At 34.5% G+C, this 19168-nt stretch overlaps 1 protein-coding gene across 1 annotated transcript in view; it reads right to left on the reverse strand.

The window, feature by feature from the left end:
* LOC150097640 (serine/threonine-protein phosphatase 4 regulatory subunit 4-like) overlaps nt 1-19168 on the reverse strand; it is a 296902-nt gene that overhangs the window by 120057 nt on the left and 157677 nt on the right. Inside the window, exons 5-6 of the mRNA XM_090406964.1 lie at nt 12156-12262; nt 5118-5225 (exon numbers count right to left, since the gene is read on the reverse strand). Coding sequence (XP_090263090.1) covers nt 5118-5225; nt 12156-12262 — 215 coding nt within the window. The remainder of the gene's footprint in view (nt 1-5117; nt 5226-12155; nt 12263-19168) is intronic.

The following is a 19168-nucleotide window of genomic DNA, read 5'->3' on the forward strand; positions in this document are numbered from 1 at the left end:
TTCACTGTAATGATGTACAGGCTGTTCTCAGTGTAGCACTCTTCATTGTGGAAGTGAAATGTCTTTTTTCTAGCTGCAACGAGTTTTCATTTCGGAAAGTTATTTCGCTAATTGTTCCCAAGGAATTTCATGAGAAATATCCAGGTAGCAATCCCTTAGAAGTTGAAGATAAGGAGATTAGTGCAACATTTTCAGGAAACTGGATCTATTGCAGATAGGAATTGCTCCGGAAGACCTTCCATTTTGACTGACGATAAACTGGATGAGGTAAAGAGAGCACAGCAGTCCCTAACAAAAAGCCTCAGAAAACTTGCCATGCAATCATCAATGTCATACAGTAGTGCTCAGAAAGCTGCGAGAATGTTACACCTTCATCCATATCATGTACATTCAGTCCATGAACTGAAGGACTCAGATAAAGGTAAACGGATAATCTTCTGCAGATGGTTATGCTCATTTGCTGAAGAACGTGGTATAGAGATGCTTGATACAGTTTTCTTCAGTGACAAGGCTTGATTTCACCTTAGTGGGTATGTGAATAGTCAAGACAATAGGATTTAGTCCTGTGAAAATTCGCATGCTTTTCATGAAAAAATTTTGCATTCTCAAAAAATTGAAGTTTGGTGTGCAATATCATGCCATCGTATAATGTGCCCATTTTCTTTGAAATGATAGTGAACAGTTCTGTCTACCATGACATCATCACACAATTCATGGCACTCCTTGATGTCAGTGAATGCCATTGCTGGTTCCGGCAAGACAGTAATGTGCCACACATTACTGTCTTGCTGGAACCAGCAAGTGAAAGTGCCACACATTGAATAGTACCATACATTTTTTGCAAGAATTTTTGGTAACTGTCTCATTTCGAGAAAATTGTGGCCTCCATGATCACCAGATTTATCACCACCAAATTTTTTCCTTTGGGAGTATCTCAAAGATGTTGTTTATTGGAATAATCCTCACACATGGATAAACTAAAAATGAACATTTCATCGGCGACTGAAAACAGCAGTGTACAGATGCTTCACAAGTTGGCATCAAACCTGGTAAAAAGAACACGAGTTTGCATCTACGAAGGAGGTGGCCACTTTCACCTGTCATGATGAGGTTCCTATTCTTCTTTTGTTATAAAGGTCTGATTATAACCTGTATTTGTAGTTGTTTCATTTTTTATATACTAGTAATTAACCTCAAAACAGATATGTGTTGAGTGACTTTACAATTATCCAGTACAAAGCTAGCGATTATGACAAACTCAGGTGGCAACTTGGAGCAATGCTATGGCACAAGAAGCTACATGGAATGAATGTCATTAGCTCAAGGGAGGTAGACAAGCATTGTTTGAGAGAGGCAGGATAAGGAGGATAAACCAAGTAGGGATTAAGTGCACGAGTAGCAAAATAAAGCAGGAGCTGCAAAAAAAAAAGCATCGTGGAAGGAATATAAACAAAACAGTGATCCGCATGCTCATGAGCATTACAAAGCACAGGGAAGAAGGGTATCTGGTATGGTAAGAAAGGCTAAATCAATTTTTGAGAGAAAATTCATTAAGCAGGTCAAAGTAAATCCAAAAGAGTTTTTTTTTGGTATTTGTCAAGTAAGATAAAAGAATTATGGGAGATGATAACGTTACTTACTAATGGCAAGTAAGTGACAGAAGCAGAAGAAATAGCTGAATTATTAAGTAATCATTTTGCAAGAGTATACTATCCTGGTGATGATTTTGCAGTTATTTACTGATGTGAGAATTGGATGAATTGGAGGAGCTCAACATATTAAAAAATATCAATGTGAATACAACAGTGGGACTGGGCATATGAGGCTCGTGTGATATAAGAATATGCAAGAGAACTGGCAGCATCTCTGATGCAGTTGTTTAATCTGAGTCTCAGCACTGGCAAGGTTCCAAGGGAATGGAAAGAGGATAAGATAGTTCCATTACATAAAGATGCTTCCAAGACAGAAGTACCAAATTACAGACTACCATACTTACTCAAATATAACTTGTCCTCATGTACATCTCGCACCCCTGCTTTTACTTTACGAAAAAGAAATTAAGTGACATATACCTCACACATGAAAAAAGTTTAAGAAATAGATAGTGAATGTTGCTATGGTGATTAAAGATATTTATGAATTCGGTTGAAGAGAATCATCATTTCAACTCAACAATTGTCAGCTTGCCTTTGTCATAGGGTAGCATGATCTTTTGTTAACATCATATACACGTCTTCATAGCTGCAAGTTTTCACTTCTCATTAGCCATTTGTGAAGGATTTTCATAACATATCTCAAATCTTGTAAATTTCTTGTTGCTAAAGATTGAAATATATCGGGTGATGAAGGTGAGCAGCCAATTGCATAAATAACATTGATAATTAAATAAATGAATTAATTTTATAAATAATGTGAGCAATTATAAATTATGATACTGAGGATTTAATTATAAATATCAATTTAGTTTTTTTTCTGAAAAACTTTAGTTTCTGAAAATTCCTGCATATATCTTGCACCACGGTTTTTAAACTTTAATTTTGGGGAAAAAAGTGCAAGTTATATTTGAGTAAATATGGTAATTATTATCTCTGAATGGTGATTACAGTATTGGAAAAGTCTGTTAAATGCAATATTCAGGAATGAGTAGATAGGAATATGATAATCTATAGGGACAGCATGGCTTTATAAAAGGTAAGTTCTACACTAGCAATTTATTCATGTTTTATAAGGTGAAAGCAGAATAGGATAAAGGAATTTGCTACAACATGATACTGTTGGAGTGTTTACAAAGGCCTTTGATAGAATACAGCATGGAAAACTATTATATAAGTTGGCAAAAATGGGAATGGATATGAGTCTGATAGACACACATCAGAGGGCGGGGTATGGTGAAGTGGAATGAAGGTGAATGAGGATGACTAGTGGAGTGCTCGAGGGCTCTGTACTGGGGCCACTACTCTTTAATTTTTACATTAATGATATAGTGAAAGACTTTAAGAGGGGGGGGGGATATTCAGCTTTCTTGCTGATGATGCAAAACTGGGGAAGGCAGTAGTTGATAACAGTAATATAGATATCCTGCCGGATGATTTAAATAAATTGGCAGTGTGGGCAAAGGACAATGGTTATCAGTTCAATGTTACAAATGATGTAACGTAATGCACTTTGTGATGAATCAGCTGCGAGTGACAATGAAATGCATTCCCAAATAAACCTAACAGGTACTAAAGAATTAAAAATCATGGGTGACTTTAATTATCGAAACATTGATTGGGTGGCATGAAATCTCATGATAAGAATAAAGCCAAATTTATTGAGCTGTTGGGATACTTTCCTTAACAGATTACAGCAAATTGATGAAGCTAGGGATGATAGTAAATACTTCTGAATGTGAATCAATGGCTTTCAAACCACTTAATTGAAGTATGATAGTTATCTAGACATTTTGCACTTCAAAACCATTATTCACAAATATGATCCTGTTATTAATTATTTTGAGCTGAAATTAATTAATTATTTCAAGCTGAAATCTCTGGAATATTAAGTAACATTGGAAATTTTGAATGATGTTTTTCTCAGAATTGGCATTATTAAACACACTTCTTCAAAAATGTAATCTGATGCCTGTTGAGGCACTTCATTTCGCAAGCTTAATAATCTCAGAGGACAATAACTCTGTGATACTTTTTCATGGAATGAAAATGCAAAAGCATTTCTAGAAAAGAGTTCTCAAGAAAATCAGTAGATATCATATACAAGGGTGGTGGCTGTGCCCATAATGCTAAGCATTATACACATCCAAAAGGATGTGTGCTTTACATTATGGGATACTAAAGCAATTGATGAAGTCATTAGCCTCATTATACAAGCAGTCCAGTTATGAAGATACTTCACATGCAAATTTGTTTGTTTACACTTGGATAAAGATTAAACCATGAATAGAATTTCTTGGCATCTTTAATTTGCCGAAATTCACATGGAGAAAAGATACAAGATATAAGGAGTCTCACTAACTATATGTTATTGTTGACAGTAATATCTTCATGCTGGTTTAGAATACAAATGTGTGTTACACAAGGGATTTGAAGCAGGAAGCAGTGACTGTTTACTTTCGGCCAGGATGAACTTTGCTATTATACTGAAAATAAAAAGTGTGTAGAAGTTTATTTTGCACTTAGACTATAATAAATTTAGTTTAATCCTTTATCCAAGTGTGAGCAAACAAAGTTTGTGCCTGAAAATATCTTCAGGACTGAGGCAAGGTGGTGCATTTGTTGGCAACTCGTAGCAAAGGTGGACCAAGCTCTCATCACTTCTTGTCTCAGCATCTCCCACCATGCAAAGCACATCTCCTTGCAGACATGTATAATGCTATGCATTAAGGGAAGGGCCACTACCCAGACCGGTTGGCAAGTGCTCGCACTTGGATAAAGGATTAAATTAAATTTATTATAGTCTAACCAAGTGCAAAATAAACTTTCAACATCATTCTCTAAATCCAAAGTAATTTAATAATAAGGTAGTACACCGGTTGGCAACTTGTATATGTAAATATGACCTCTCCATTGCTTCTGCCTTGGTGTCACCACTTCTGGGTCCGGCTCCCACTAACGAGACCTCAATAAAGGTTGAAACCGGTCTGGGTAGTGGCCCTTCCCTTAATGCATAGCATTATACATGTCTGCAAGGAGATGTGCTTTGCATGGTGGGAGATGCTGAGACAAGGAGTGATGAGAGCTTGGTCCACCTTTGCTGCGAGTTGCCAACAGATGCACCACCTTGCCTCAGTCCTGAAGATATTTTCAGGTGCAAACTTTGTTTGCTCACACTTGGATAAAGGATTAAACTAAATTTATTATAAAAAGTGTATAAGAAAGTTTTAAAAAGAATCAAATTGGAGCAGCATTCAGAAATTACAATTACTGCATTTTGTTTTAACATATAATTTAGTGAAAATGGCAGTCTCATTATTTACTTGAATTTAGTTTTAATCAGATGAGTTTTTATCTTTTTTTTTTTTTTTTAAACTGCCAATTCAGATAGAATCTGCATGTCTTTTTTGATATCACAATTTTATTTTCTGTTGCAACATACATTTTCATTTATCAACTACTCACCCAATTCCTCTTGCAACAATATCTAACTGGCGACACATACATCCTCTTACTTCATAATCCACATCCTGACAAAGCGACTGCACAACTGGCAAGATTTCCTTCCTAATCCTGTAAACAGATAGCAATTCAATGTTGAAATAAGCTGTATAGTACTATTATATTTAAAAGAAAATATTATTTTTACAAAAAAAAAGTATCTTTGCTGAATGAAATTATTACAATTGAAGTGTTATACAAAAACATTTAAAATGTAATTAATTATGTAACAAAAAAAGCAACATGAATCACAAACAGAAATATTATTTCTGATCAACTTATAAGCAATTATATAGCTTATACAGAATGTAAGTCATTGAACTACTTTTCACACCACTCTTACTCTTATAAAAGTTAAACTTAAAAATATGAGAACATTAAAAAACCAGTTGACTTATAAAGAACATTCAAACTATTCATATTAAATGTTTTGGTCAGTGTAAGGTGATTAACATGAATGGTGTGGATTTTTCTAATGGAATCTCTTTACAAATCTCTTTGTTGGGCATTCAGTAGTAAGCACTTGTAGGCCACCATTTGGCAATTTGAAGGAGGGAAGAGCAACTGCCAATCCTAATTCAATTATTTAAGTGAAATGTAATATGAAATAAAATGCAAAGTGATGAAATGGAATCCAAGATGAGAAAAGTGACATGAAAACTGAAGGTACAAATATCCTAGATGTTTGGAGTAATTACTTTGAAAGACTGTTAAATTAAACAAGTGGCAGCACAGTTGCAGAAAAAATCCAAGAGGAATGCAATTAGGTGTACATATCAATACCACATCAAAACCTGAAATGCAGAAAAGTACCTGGAGTATATGATATACAACCAGAAATGCTCAAATACGGAGCATTTATGTTACGAGTTCTACAGTAGCTATACTGCATAATTCAGAAAGTCTGGTCAGAGGGTCAAATTCCAGATGATTGGAGAAGAGTTATCATAGTACCGATCTATAAAAAGGGAAATAAAACTAAACATGAGAATTACAGAGGAATTCCTTAATGAGTGTTCTGGATAAGATTTGTGCAAGTATACCTGAGAAAAGGCTAATAACTGTGGAAGGAAAACAGAGAATAAAGCTAGGTTCAGGCCAAATGGAGGTTGTCAGGATCAGATTTTCACTTTAAGACAAATAGTTAAGAAATCATATGGATATACCAAGGATTTGTATTTAAATTTTGTAGATTGGAATAATAATAATAGAGCTCAGAGAAAAATTAGAAGCCTGAACAAATGGTCATATCCTATTAAAAATGAAGATATTAAGAAAGAACTTGACCTGGTTAGCATTCAGGAAGGTGCGAGCAGAGCTGATTTCAGGTGGTATGGTCACTCAGACAGAGTAGCATAAGAAGTGTTTTTTTGTACGATAGCAGAAAAATGCTTTTTTTGATGAATAAGATGAAGAACAAGATCTAGGTGGATTGATACTGTAAGAAAAGCCTTAGAAGACCAAAATATAAGCTCTAATAATATTGGAGTCTTGATAGATAACAGATTAATTTGGAAGTATCAATAGGAAGTTAATAATGTAAGTTTTTTTCATGTAATACTATCCTGTACCCAACAAGGATACATAGCAGAAATTTCATGATGATGATGAAATATAAAATAAGAAAGTGGATTATCATTTTCACAGGCTTCTAATTACTTACTTACTGTCCCCTTCCATCGGGGATGGGTTGAGTCTTTCATGTTTCCACAACAAACTCCAGGAATCTCGGTTTCTTGCATGGCTGGTGAGCTGTCTATATGTTTGTAATTCAGAGTTGACCTTTATTGTTGTTATCCATTTAGTTCTTGGTCTTCCTTTTTTTCTTTATTCTTGTATACAAAGAAAGGTTGGGTAGTCTTTGATGGCATTCTCTCAACATGTCCCTACCACCGAAGTTGTCTTCTTTTGATCTTTTTGATTAATGAGTCTGTATATTTTAGATCTTGTCTTACAGTTTTTGTTTTCTTTTCTGTCCATTTTGTTTTATTTATTTTTCTGAGACATTTCATCTTGAAAGCCTCTTGTCTTCTTAAGTGTCCAAGTTTCTGAAGCATATAGCACAGCTGGTATTATAATTGCATTATATATTATATAATTTTATTTTTAGAGGTTTGGAGATTTTATTATTTTTCCAGATTTTACCTAGTTTATTAAATGATGACCATGCAATCAGATATTCTATGTTTAATAGTGGTCATGGTATCTAGGTGTTCTGTTATTACTGTCCCTAAATAGTTGAATTGTTTTACCTGTTCAATTGTTGATCCATTCAAGAAGAAGTTTAGTTTTTCTTCATTTTTTCCAATTATCAAGATTTTTGTTGTCTGTATTCATGGTCATGCTGTATTCTTTAGTTTGGTTATTAGGTTCACCATTTTTTCTTTTGTGTCTGCTATCATTACAATATCATCTGCATATTTTATGTTATTAAGGTTATAACCATTTAGGTTGACCCCTTTTTCTCCTTCCATGGCTTGGTTAACCATATTCTCTAAGTAGATGTCAAAAAGGTATGAGGAGATGGGACATCCTTGGGCTACTCTTTTACTGACATTTATTTTATCTGTTGTTATACTATTGAATTTAATTACTGCTTCTGTGAGACTATAATATTTTTCTAAGAAGTTTAGGGTATCTTCATCTATTTGTTTCTGTTTTAATATCCTTAATAAGATTACTCTGTTTATTGAGTTGAATGCCTGTATAAAATCTATAAAACAGTAATAGATATTTTTGTTATGTTCCCAGTATAATTCTGCTAGTCTTTGTATTATGAAGATCTGATCCAATGTGGAGATTCTTTCTGAAGCCTGCCTGTTCTTCACTAAGAATGATCTCATATGTGCTCTTTATTCTGTTCTGTAAGACTTGTAAATATTTTGTAAGCATGGCTGAGTAATGTGATTGGCCTGTAGTTTTTACAATTTTTCTTATCACCTTTCTTGAAAATTGGTATGATAATTCCTGTTCTCCAATCTTCTGGTATTTCTCCTGATTTAATGATTTTGTTGAAAAGTGTGATAAGGAATTTTAAAGTTGTTTGCTTTCCTTCTTTCCAGAGTTCTGATGGAATTTGGTCTATCCCTGGTGCTTTGTCAGATTTTATTTGCTTTAGAGCATTCTCCACTTCTGATGGAAGGATCATTAAGGTGTCATGTCTTGAGTTAGTGTGGGGCTTTGTTATTAGGTAGTTATTGCTTTCAATCTTAAAGGTTTCTTGGTAGTGTTCCATCCATATTGCCTTTATTGCATTTGGATTTCCTGTTTCTTCACCCTGATGGTTGATCATTGTTAGCAGTAGTGGTGAAAAGTTTTTTTAATTTCTTTAATTGTGTTATGTAATGTTTATGAGTTATGGTATTTATATGCCTCATTGCATTTTTCTGCAGCCAGTTTTCTTTAGCCTGTCTGCAGAGTTTATCAATTTCATTTTTGAGTTCTCTGTATTTCTTGTTTTCTTCTGAGGTATGTCTGTTTATTTTTATTTTTAGCTTTCTTTTTTCTTCACATTGTTCTAATATTTCAGATGTTATCGATTTATTATTGGGTCTCTTATAAATTCCTAAAGTTTCCCTTGCTGAGTTAATTAATATTTCTTTTCCTATTTTCCAAAGGCTTTCAGTTTCATCTGTTTGAGTCCTATTTATTTCTTCAATTTTCCTAATGTAGTTTAATCTTATTTGGTTATTTTTTAACTTTTCCATGTTTAGTTTATCAATTCTATTTTTTTTTTATAGTTTGCTTTGAATTTTATCTACATTGTTGCAGAGAGGAGTTCATGGTCTGTATCCAGATCTAGGCTTTTGAGCATTCTTACATTTCTGATTGTGGTTTTCCATTTACTTCTAATTAGGATATAATCTATACAATTTCGTATTTCTCTATCTGGTGAGGTCCAGGTGTATTTAAAACTAGGTCTTTGGTAAAACATTATGTTTGAGATGACAAGGTTGTTTTCTTTGCAGAAATTGGGCATAGTTTCTTCCCTTTCATTTTTGGTTCCAATTCCAAATTCCCCCATTACATTTTTTAGCTCTTCTCTGAAAGTTCCAATCTTAGCATTGAAATCTCCAATTATGAGTAAGATGTCTCTGGAGTTTGCATTATCTATTTCTTTTGGAGATCGTTTCTAATTAATCACTTCTAATTAAATACAGTAAATTGCCTTATCTATAAATAAATTAAAAAAATATTCCCCAGCATTCTAAAGTAATGTGTTAAAATTTATCAACAATTTAAACTTAAATTGTTGATAAATTTAATAAAAATAAAAAAAAAGAGCAATGCAATTTCTTGAGAAAAATAAGTTATGTTTTCAAAATTTACAGAAAAAATTTGCAAAGTTACAGAGAAACAAAATAAGATAAACTGGTATGTTTAAATATACCATATTTATGAAGCCATTACAGTATGTTCAAAAAATCAAGCTTAAATGACTACGGAATGATCAGTTTTAGTTCCTTGTGTTAATGAATATGGAAGGGTGGAAGAGAAAAGAACCAAAATATTATATAGAGATCAATAGAATGAAAATCAGAATAGCAATTAATAATCAAATTAATTGATTCAGAAGCAGCAAAGAAATACCTGCTCTCCAACCAACTGGTTGGAGAAAAGAAAAAAAAATATACGGGTAACTTATAAGTGATTTCATTATCCATGTTTTGGCATATATGCAGTTTCATTACTGCAGTACATAAGGACTATAACTGTTTCTTATCCAAGTGTGGAGCCTTCTTGCACGCGCTTGTTTCCTACTCCTGTCTGCTATATTCAGTGGTTCAGTATCCATTTTGCATTATCTACTGCCTTATTGGTCTATACAGTGTTTGTCTTTATCTGTAAATAACTTTTGCACCCTTTGAGCAGATGTCTGAAGAAGAAACAAACAGTAAAAAGAAGAATATGAATAAAGACGAAGTGAAGCAAAGGCCTAGGAACCATTCTGCAGAGGTAAAGTTGGAAATTCTGAAGTTGTGATCAGTTTGAATAATTGCCATTCAAAGACCATGGAACTGAGTGATTCTACAGCAATAATGGCTGATACAATTCAAAAGAGCACTTAATTGTCCAAGAATGCAGTTGAGAAAATGGAAAGGATGCTGGTTATATGGATCGAGCATCAGAACCAGCAGAGCATGCCTTTGTCAGGGTCAGTCATATGAGAGAAGCTGAAATCTAACGAAAGATGAAAAGCAGCTGACATGTTTTGCTGCAAGTCATGGTGGTTCGACTGCTATAAGAGTCGCTATGTATTCCATAATCTCAACATAACTGGCAAAGCTGCAGCTGCAGATCACAATGCTGCTGAAACATTTTCCACTCTCTTCAAAGCAAGAGAGCAAAAGGAAGTTACACAAAGAGGTTACAATCAAAAATTGAAAACTGCAAGTCAGGTTGCAGTTTGAGACGTTCTTGAAAAAGTAAGCATCAGCCTCCTACAAGTCTTCAACTTCAGCATGCCAGCTAAAGATGTGGTTACAATATGTGAAAAATAAAGAACTACCTTAATAGTTATCTTTTATATATATTGAATATTTACTTACTACTCTTATGTCTTAATATGTATGAAAAATAAGTGCAGTTTTGATTAAATGAATCCTGAAACATCAGAATCTCACCCACTTGGGAATGCAACCTCTATTATCCCAACGTTATAAGCCATCTGTTTTACAGGTTTTTGATATACTATGGCTAGCCTGGCTGGCTGAGTGGTTAGCGTATCTGCTCCACAGTCAAAAGGCTGCGGGCTTGAATCCCACTGGGGGCATGGATGTTTGCGATTGTCTGTGGAAATACCCGCGGTGGTGGTTGGCAATAGATGGCATTGGTGTGGTTGCAGTCAGTTGGTGGATTGTGAGTAGTGGAGACAGAGTTGTAGAGTAGATGCTCTCCCTCGATGAGTCTTTGGACTCCCTGGAGGTGACTAATAATAATAATAATTTTTGTTTTTGCCGGCCTGGTTGGCTGAGTGGTTAGCATATCTGCTCTCCAGCCAAAAGGCTGTGGGTCTGAATCCTGTCATGGGCATGGATGTTTGTGATTGTCTGTGAAAATACTAGTGGTGGTCGGCAGTAGATGGCATTGGTGGTCGGAGGTAGATGATGAAAGTAGTAGCGGTTTGTTGTAGTTGGTGGATTGAGTGGTGGATATGGAGAGTTGTGGAGTTGGTGCCGTCCTGCGATGAGTCTTTGGACTCCCTGGAGGTGTCATGTAATAATATACACAGCGATTCTAGAGAACACAACATACCTGGTATCATAATATCTGTTTTTTTTGGGGGGGGGACAAAGAATCATTCAGATTATATTATAATCTGTTAATGCAATTAAGAAGTGCTTATTCACAAAAAAAATGGTTCCATGGCCATAACTTTCAAGAATAGGGAGGTCAAGTCTTATCTACCAGTTGCAAATTATATGAATTAATGCTTGGGGAATGGTTACAATTAGTTGATAATAGTTGTGATTAGCAAATATTTAAGAAGAAAATATTTTTCAAGTCATACTTTTATTTTGCTCTGCTGACATTATACTACTAATCAAATGACAGATAGTTACTGGCTATTTATGTACAGGGTTCAAGAAGGCATGAATAAATTACGCAACAGCGCTTATATTAACTTTTAGTTCTGAAGTGTGTGTGTATGTACAAGCACATACATATCAGGCTTGTATCTTGAAAAACCTTCACAGATTAACTATAGGAAAAAACCCATCATACAGTTCCTATTTTTGCAATATCATAAAATGGACAATGGACTGCATTAAAGCATTCATGAAAAAATTTCTGCAAATGAATTGCACACATCAAAAGAATACTGAATATTGCAAAAATACATTAAAATATTTATAATCCCATCTTTTAAAGACAGGTTGTGGTGTGCAGTGATGCTGAAATTTGCCATATACATTATTAATATGATTTATGAAAGAAATTTATTTCATACAAAAGCTGTGTTCAATCAACTCAATGAATATTTCACAACAACATACTTACACATAAGGGTCAAATTTTGTACATATTTTGCCAAGCATTTTACAGCATAAGAGCCTAGAGGATACAGGTTGTGACAGCTGTCCTTTGTTAACTGCCAATGTGAGGATCTAAAAACACGACAGTAAATGACTACTTTCAAATAAAAACAAATCACATGTTGTTATAAGTATTTAATTATTATTAATATTATTACACAGGTATCTCCATGTAGTCTGAGATATACAAGAAATGACAGGATATGATAGGTACATAAGAAATGTTTTTGTGTACCTATCATATACATCCCTTCAGTAACTTCTAAAATCCCCTTTGGTAATCCTTTGTTGCTGTATAACTTAAATTTTCCAATTCATACACCTTCGATTTATCTATTTTCATAGGAAAATTCCACAGACCTACAATCATCTTAGCCACTCACTTCTGGATCTTCTTTATTACTTCCCTCATCCAGAGGAAACACAAACAACTAAATCTATACTTAAATACAATTAATGAAATATTTTTTTTCCGATAGTGAATTAATCTCAAAGTCTGTTTTGCTATCACTGAATCTTCAAATCAGTGGTTCGCTTAAGCACATTACATTATATTGAATCCTGATTGGTTGAGTGGATTGTGCTTTTGCTCTCCAGGCAACAGGCCAGAAGTCAAAATCCAAATGCACGGATGTTTTGTGAACATCTTAAGGTCTCAGATGAATTTTACTGTTTAGTGTGAGATTAATGATCTTTTTAATGGAAGTCTGAAGTGGCTTGAAAAATACTATGTTTGGTTTCTAGAGCAGGGTTTCCAGATTATTCTAAACCTTTAGCCTACTTATGATACTAATGTAAAACAGGCTTCAAATTCCCAATAATAAGTTTAGTTTAATCCTTTATCCAAGTGTGAGCAAACAAAGTCTGCGCCTGAAAGTATCTTCAGGACTGGGGTAAGGTAGTGCAACACCAGGTAACTCGTTGCAAAGGTGGAGAAAGATCTCATCACTCCTATCTCAGTATCTCCCATAATGCAAAGCACATCTCCTTGCGGATATGTGTAATGCTATGCATTAAGGCAAGGGCCACTACCCATACCGGTTTCGACCTTTATTGAGGTCTCGTCAGTAGGAGCCAGGCCCAGTAGTGGAGATACAAAGGCAGAAGCAATGAGAGGTCATCCTCTCAACATCATTCTCTGAATCCGGAGTAATTTGGTGTTGCACTACCTTACCCCAGTCCTGAAGATACTTTCAGATGCAAGTTTGCTCACATTTGGATAAAGGATTAAACTAAACTTATTATAGTCTAACCAAGTGAAAAATAAACTCTCAAATTCCCAATGTTGGGATTCACATTAAAAAAAAAAGTGTCCCTGTTGCATCTGTCACAGCAGCATTTATTTATATCTGCTAAATATGTGGTTATGCCTCTTATTATGCATGGCAACTATAAAAGACAATATACTTAAAGTACTGAAAAACTTTCAGTCAAATGTATATATAGTCAAATAGAAAAGCCTGCTGTTCTATTTTATTTATTTAAGCTTCTAATATTGGCTAGCATCATTATTAGAAACAACTGTTGTACACATGTTGTTCAGATAAGTCATTTTTTTAGTAAATATTCGTGATATTGTTAAACATTAATGGTGATATTTTCTTTATTTCTGACTGTGTTGTTAAGGTGTTTAATTGAGACTATTATTACACAATATTGTTTCAAACACATTCTACGTTTATGGCACTGATGTGTACGAAAAAAATGGCGGTCAAGATATCGATGTTGAGCAATATTAATATGCGGGATTTAGTGAGATGTAATGCGTGTGCAATGTATTCATTACCGAGAATAGATGGTTGTGGTATGACAGTGAGAATGGAGAGAATATTTCTCCAAAATGTTTCATAAAAGAGTATAAGAAATGCCTGTAATGTCAGGAGCAGAAGAATGAAGTGAGCAATGTTAAGTATATAAGGCAAGATTGTGTTAGTGTTGTGGAAAATGGAGGAAGCAGTGAATGATAGTGGACAAAACATAAATGAGAAGTTGAAGTGGATAAAAGTAATAATGTGGGTGATGAGATGCCAGTGCAGAAAGAAATAATATGCTTATGTGGATGCCTTCAAAGGAAAAAACGTGAGTGTGAGACTGGAGAAATGATTCGTGTGTGATATAGGGGTATGGAGAATGAAAGTAAGAGTGAATGGGAAAAGCATCAAAGTGCAAGAAACTGAGAGAAAAGAAACAATATTGTATGAAGATTCGATGATAAGAGGTGTACTGAATGAGAAAGTGATGAAAGCATGTTTTCCAGGTGTGAAGATAAGGGATGTTAGTAAAGCTTTAAGTTTGCAGAAGAAAGAAGTCAATGAGTTAATTGCTTTGGCAGGCACAAATGATTCTGAAAAAGGTGAGAAATATACAATGAGAGAGTATATGAAACACTTGCTGGAAGAAGCAAAAATGAAGAGCAAGAAAGTAAGGATTGCCTCGGTATCAGGACAGAATTGAGAAGAAGGGCCATGACTGCTAATGAGTCAATGAGAAGATCTTTACAATCTTCTCATTGACTTATTCCTCCTTTAGAGGAATGGTTACTGATATAGTGCAGTGATTCTTAACCGGGGGACCACAGAAATTTGATGAAACGTTTCTAGTTTTAAAAATTTTGAAACCTCTTAAAATAATCATTTTTTGCTCTTTAGTTTACTTTGTTTCAAACTTGTATTGTTTTTTTGTATTAGTAATCTGAATTAGGCAGTATTTTTTTTTTTTTTTTTGTGGAGGCACCACAAGTCTTTCGCTGCTGGCAACACTGATGGTTGATCCATATAATAACTGCGAAAATACAAATTTATCACCAACGGATGATGATACACTACTGGAACTGACTTAAGTCTGATCTGTTTTCAAGAAGAAACGTTTGGTCCAATTTTGGATACATATCCGGAGGGAATATCTGCACCTGTTTACTATTGGCATTCAAAATTTGCTGCTTTTTGTTTCTACATATTTGTGTGAAAAGAGTTTTCCACAATGGTAAATATTAAAATGAAACAAAGAAATCGACTCCAAATAAACTCTTGAATGTGAATAGCATTGAGTAACACAACTGAAGCAAGAATAGACAACTTAGTAGAGAGTATTCAACAACAGAAGTCTCATTAGAATACGTTTTTTTGCTTTTATATTTTGATTTTTTCTTATTATAATCAGTAAGTAAAACCACTTTTTTTTTTTAAAGTTTAATTATTATTATTATTACGTTACTATAAAACTAGGGGGCTGCAAAAATATTTTAGGATACTTAGGGGTCCGCAACTACTAAAAGGTTAACAACCACTGATATAGTGGAAGATTTGAAAGGGGATATTTAATTGTTTACCAATGATGCAAAACTAGGAAAGGCAGTAGTTGATAAAGATGATATAGATGATGATTTAAATAAATCATTACAGGATGACTTAAATAAACTGGTAGTGTGGGCAAAAGTTGTCAACTTAATATTGTAAAATGTAAGGTAATGCACTTTGGAATGAAAAGATTACATACTATCATATTGATGAGAACAGATTACAAAAATCGATAAAGCTAGGAATCTGAAGATCATGGTGGACAGAGATTTGAAATTCAGAGGATATATTACAAAGGTTGGAAAAATAGCTCAAAGGATTACTTGAATGTTGAAGAATACCTTGACAAGTAAAGATAAGGAGTTTACTATCCCTCTTTATAAAGCTATGATTTGGCCATATTGATTACTGTGCACTGCTTTTGTCGCCTTCATTTCTTGGTGATCAGATCAGGAAGTGGTAGAGAGGATTAAGAGATGAGTGGCCAAACTGGTGATAAATCTGTGGAATGCTCCCTATGAAGATAGATTGAAGGTGTGTGGGTTGCGGAGTTTAGCTAACAGGCAGAGGAGAGGGGATATGATAGAAACTTGTATGTTACTAAAGGGATTGTATAAGATCGACTGTATAAGAAAATTTTCAGTACATGATAAGGGGAGTACAAGGGATCACACTTGGAAGTTGTTTAAGAGTGTGGTTAGCAAGGATGTGCAGACTAGGTTCTTTACTTGGAGTGCGATGAATGAGTGGAACAGATTGCCAGAGGTGGTTGTGAACACCCCAGCATTGAATAAAGATATGTATGATAGGTATTGTGTGAATAATGGGTAGTGCAAGTCGCCTGCAATGAGTCTTTTGACTCCATGGAGATATCTGTCTAAATAATAATAATATGAATTCAAACTTCATGACATTAAAAATATTGATGATGCAAGCACATGCAGGTACCTACAGAAACATCCACAGCATCTTTAATATTGATAAATTTTGAAATTTTTTTAATGAAATTTAATTTAAAAAAATGTTTGGAATTTTTCAATCTGCATTTTCCCCGTTGACTTTCTAAATGTGTTCCTGCCACTCTCAAAGTATTATTTGAGAGTGGCAGGAACACATATTAAGAAAAAAAAAAAGTTTTTCTTTCACTTATTTACTGGAAACATTGCAAAAATCATTTAGAATGGAAGGACATATTTGTGAATACACAACACATGCATGCCTGCACACACACACGACTGATTTTCTGGCACTAGATGGTCTGGCACCACCTTTATTCTAGAAAAAAATTACAAGAGTGCTTGAAATTACCTGACTAGTTCACTGGTCTGCCATAGATGAAATTATGTGTGAACACTGTGACTTAATCTAAATTGTGCTTAAACAGCATCTGCACTTCTTTTTTTTATTTAATGTGGTTAGCACCCACGAAAGGTTATTTATAAACTTACAGTATTTGTATCATGGGTGGGCTAAGAATTCTTTCTATTTGCACTATTTTCTACTTATTTATCAATTTTATATATATTTTTCGTAATATTTTATTTATTTTTACATAGTTCAGAAACCCTGCTCTAGAGACTAAACACGCAACTTTTTCAAACCACTTCAGGCCTGCAATAAGCATGGTAGTGGTCTCACAGCAGGTGATGAAATTCATCTCCCACCTAAAAACAATCACAAACATCCTTGCTCACAGCAGGATTCAAATCTGCGACCTGTTAGTTGGAGATTGGATATGCTAACCACTCAACCAAGGCAATGGTCATCTTTTGGTGATTTAATGGTAATCTTTCGATTTTGAGTACTTCTCAGCTTATTTTGCTTATATTTAACCCTAGCTAGGCCTTCTAATCAAGGACCAGTTTCCAGTGGTGGTATTAAGCATAAACACAAGTTCATATCAACTTGCACCATATCATTTATACTAATGCATTTCATCTAATCACTTAGTTCGCATTTAATTAATTTACATTTAATATTTAAAGTATTTAATATTTACATTAGAGATGATAAAGTTGACATGAAAATGGGAGAAAAGGATATCCTTGAAGTATGAGTAATTACTTCGAAAAATTGCTAAATGAAACAAGCAGTGATAGCACAGTGGTAAAAAACACTCAACAGGCATACAGTCAGGAATGCATATCCATACTTGAAGTAGAAAAAGCCATCAAAGGCTTGAAATGTGGAAAGGCAGCAGGAGGAGATGATATTCGACCAGAAATGCTGAAGTATGGTGGTATAAAAGTCTTACAGTGGCTGCACTGCATAGTTCAGAAGGCCTGGACAAAGGGATGAATTTCCGATGATTGGAGTAGAGCTCTAATAGTGCCCATATATAAAAAGGGAAATAAAACTGAATGTGAGAATTACAGAGGTATTTCCGTACTGAGTGTTCCTGGCAAGATCTATGAAAGTATACTTGAGAAACAGTTGGGAAGAATTGTGGAAGAAAACCTTGGTGAAGAACAAGCTGGATTCAGGCGAAATAGAGGCTGTCAGGTTCAGATCTTCACTTTACGACAAACAGTTTAGAAAACATGGGAATATAACAAAGATCTGTATTTAAGTTTTGTCGATCTGGAAAAGGCATATGACAAGGTGCCAAGAGAGAAGCTATTCAATACGCTACAGTTATATGGCGTATTATATCAAGCAATACTTAGTCTTTATTTGAGTTGTAAGTCAGCAGTTAGAATTGAAGGAAGTACAGGAAGATGGTTTAATGTTAAATCTGGTGTCAGACAAGGATGTACATTATCCCCTCTGTTATTCATTATCTATATGGATCACATTATGAAGGAAAGTGGTATTAAACATGATATCAAAATTGGAGATGTTAATGTCAGCTCTTTGCTTTAGGACGATGATGTTATACTTCCAAATAAATCCGCTACAAGTCTGCAAGATTCTCTGACTAAATTGAATAGCTGTTGTAATAGATATGGTATGAAGGTCAGCAATAACAAGACAAAGACAATGAAAATAGGCAGAATTGATGAAAATGTCAACTGCATTGTGAACGGAGAACCTGTGGAACAAGTAAAACATTTCAGCTATTTAGGCACAATTTTTAGTGAAGATGGTAAATTAAATATGGAAAAAGACAACAGAATCAACAAAGCTGATAGGAAGTCAACTGAATACATTCATATGGAATAAGAGAGGAATTAGTCAGAACACTAAATTAGCTGTATACAAGACAGTGTTCAAACCTGTTTTAACTTATGGATCTGAGAGCTGGGTCAGAAGTAAAACACTTGACCAAAGACTAGAGACCGTATAGATATAAGAGTCCTGAGAAAGATTAGAGGTGTGAACAGATGGCATCAATGGCAATATCATATTAAAAATGAAGATATTAGGAAAGAACTTGACATTTTAGCATTCAGGAATGCGTTAGCAGAGCTAATCTCTGCTAACGAATTAGCAGAGATTAAAGAATGAGCGAGGAACGATTAGCAAAACAAGTGTTCTCTGCCAGGTTGTCAGGAAAACAACACAGAGGAAGACCAAGATATAGGTGGATTGATACAGTACAAAGTGCCTTAGACGATAGAAATATAAGATCTGATAATGTTGGAGTCTTGACAAGTAACAGACGGATTTGGAGGAAAATTGTAGATAGGAAGTTAGTAATGATGTAAATTTTTCATGTAGTACTATCATATCCTGTACAACC

Source organism: Typopeltis vanoorti, chromosome 17, assembly GCF_054136105.1.
Source record: "Typopeltis vanoorti isolate ZY-2024b chromosome 17, IOZ_Tvanoo_1.0, whole genome shotgun sequence".
NCBI lineage: Eukaryota > Metazoa > Arthropoda > Arachnida > Uropygi > Thelyphonidae > Typopeltis > Typopeltis vanoorti.